This window comes from Erigeron canadensis, chromosome 8 (genome assembly GCF_010389155.1).
Source record: "Erigeron canadensis isolate Cc75 chromosome 8, C_canadensis_v1, whole genome shotgun sequence".
NCBI classification, from domain to species: domain Eukaryota; kingdom Viridiplantae; phylum Streptophyta; class Magnoliopsida; order Asterales; family Asteraceae; genus Erigeron; species Erigeron canadensis.
Window position 1 is genome coordinate 31020004 of NC_057768.1, and position 2112 is coordinate 31022115.

The following is a 2112-nucleotide window of genomic DNA, read 5'->3' on the forward strand; positions in this document are numbered from 1 at the left end:
AACAAATCAAATGACCATAGAAACACACCAAAATGAATAAATCTCATCCAAACTTCATTACTACATCCACCACCAGTCCTTGTCAACCGTTGATGAAAAACAATCTAACCGCTCACATTTAAAATATAGTTAGGTGTTCAATCCGTGTGACATATGAATTAGCCAATCACAACACACCTTTCAGATATATCCTCTCATTCTCTCCTATTATTTAAATCCCCACACAATTTCATATTTTTCATCACACACAAAAACACAGAATCACAATCACAGATTTCACAGCAAATCAATCAATCAATTTCTCACTTTTTTTTTTCTCTATTAATCACATATAATAATATTGATGGCGACGGAAGAACCGATTGTGGCGACGGAGCCTGTTGCGCCGGCGATCGTTGAACCGACGGCGGATGTTTCAGCACCGGAGGAAAAAGCTGAGGTTCCGGCAGCTGATAAGCCGAAGAAAGTTAAGAAAACAACTGCGAAAGCTAAACCTAGAAGCCCTGCTTTGCATCCGCCTTACTTTGAGGTATCATTTCGTTACTTTTAGTAGTTTTTGTTAGATATAGTTTCTGTATCTATAGGTTTCATATTAAGCTGATCTGTTTATTTGATTAGTTAATTAATTTCAGTTTTGAGGTATATATATTTTATGCATATGTCTGTGTATGTATATATATAGATATAGATATAGATGTATATGATTCATGTTTATATCCTTTAATTACCTATTCATCACATAGATCAGCTCACATATAATATTATATATGTATGTATATGTACAGATATATCCATAGTTTTGATGCCAGATGTGGTTGATGTCTAGATATAAGTTGTTTTGTGATGTTAGAGATGATTTTGTGTATCTATAGGTTTGATTAAATGATTTGTAAGTATTTATATTGAATTGAGTTTAAAAAGTAATTAATGAATTGTGTTAATTATGTAGATGATTAAGGAGGCAATTGTGACATTGAAGGAGAAGAATGGATCTAGTCAGTATGCAATCACTAAGTTTATTGAAGAGAAGCAGAAGAATTTGCCAGTTAATTTTAAGAAGCTTTTGTTGACTCAGTTGAAGAAATTTGTGGCTGCTGGTAAGCTAGTTAAGGTCAAGGCTTCATACAAGCTACCTGCTGCAAAAGCTCCAGCACCAGCCAAGAAGAAGCCGGCTGCGAAGCCAAAGGCGAAGGCTGCACCCAAGCCTAAGACGGTTGTGAAAAAAGCGCCTGCAAAGAAGGTGGTTGCCAAGCCTAAGCCGGTTCCTAAGGCGAAAACTGTAGCCAAGCCAAAGCCAGCTGCCAAGGCTAAGTCTGCTAAGCCTGCTGCAAAAGCTAAACCTGCTGCCAAGCCAAAAGCTGTAGCGAAACCTGCTGCAAAGGTGAAAACTGCTGCTGCTACTAAGGCGAAGCCGAAGCCCAAGACACCAACAAAGACCGCGAAAGTAGCTAGAACGTCAACGAGATCTTCTCCAGGGAAGAAGGCTCCTGCAGCTCCTAAGGCTGTGGCAAAGAAAGCACCTGTGAAGAAGGCAGCTGCAAAGAGTTTGAAACCTAAACCGGCTATTGCAAAGAAGGCTACCACTGCTAGGAAGGCGAGGAAGTGAAGAATCAGAGAATAGTACATTATTATGTATTTCTTTTTCTAGGGTAATCCTGTGTGTAAAATGTTGTTTATCCTTGGATGTATGGTAGATTTCTTCATCCACTAAATAGTAGTTTATAGAGTTGTTTAGTTTTATCAATCAATCAATCCATCTTACTTTTTAGTTTTCATACAACCATGTTTATGTTACAAATATAGCCATTTCTTGATCTTGTGCTATTCAAATTTCATCTGTGATTCCATTGTTTTAAAGTATTGGTAGTGCCTAATTGCAAGTGATTTGAAGAATGGATTAGTGGGCGATTTGTATTCATTTTTGAAGCTAGTCTGTCCTGTCTGGACAACTAGAGCAAAAGTCTATACACAATGTAGATTATAACTGGTATGTACTATACACATTGTGAAAACCATTTGCTATTTGTACATCTTTGATTCTTAGTTCTTTGTTTTTCCTGTTTTCACAGGTAAGAGCGAACCATATAGAGAGAATTTGCAGAATAGCAGGTA

At 37.3% G+C, this 2112-nt stretch overlaps 1 protein-coding gene across 1 annotated transcript; it reads left to right on the top strand.

Moving 5' to 3' along the window:
* The first annotated feature begins 230 nt into the window (after positions 1-230).
* On the top strand, positions 231-1775 carry LOC122579267 (histone H1-like). The gene is made up of 2 exons (XM_043751398.1): positions 231-529; positions 950-1775. Exons 1-2 carry the CDS (start codon positions 344-346, stop codon positions 1604-1606), a joined length of 843 nt encoding a protein of 280 aa, XP_043607333.1. The 5' UTR covers positions 231-343; the 3' UTR covers positions 1607-1775.
* The last annotated feature ends 337 nt before the right edge of the window (positions 1776-2112 follow it).

Excerpts from the sequence above, each read along its gene's own strand:
- LOC122579267 (XM_043751398.1), top strand. The coding sequence starts at position 344 with ATGGCGACGGAAGAACCGATTGTGGCGACGGAGCCTGTTGCGCCGGCG. Across the intron at positions 530-949 it reads TGCATCCGCCTTACTTTGAG|ATGATTAAGGAGGCAATTGT; the intron begins GTATCATTTCGT and ends TTAATTATGTAG.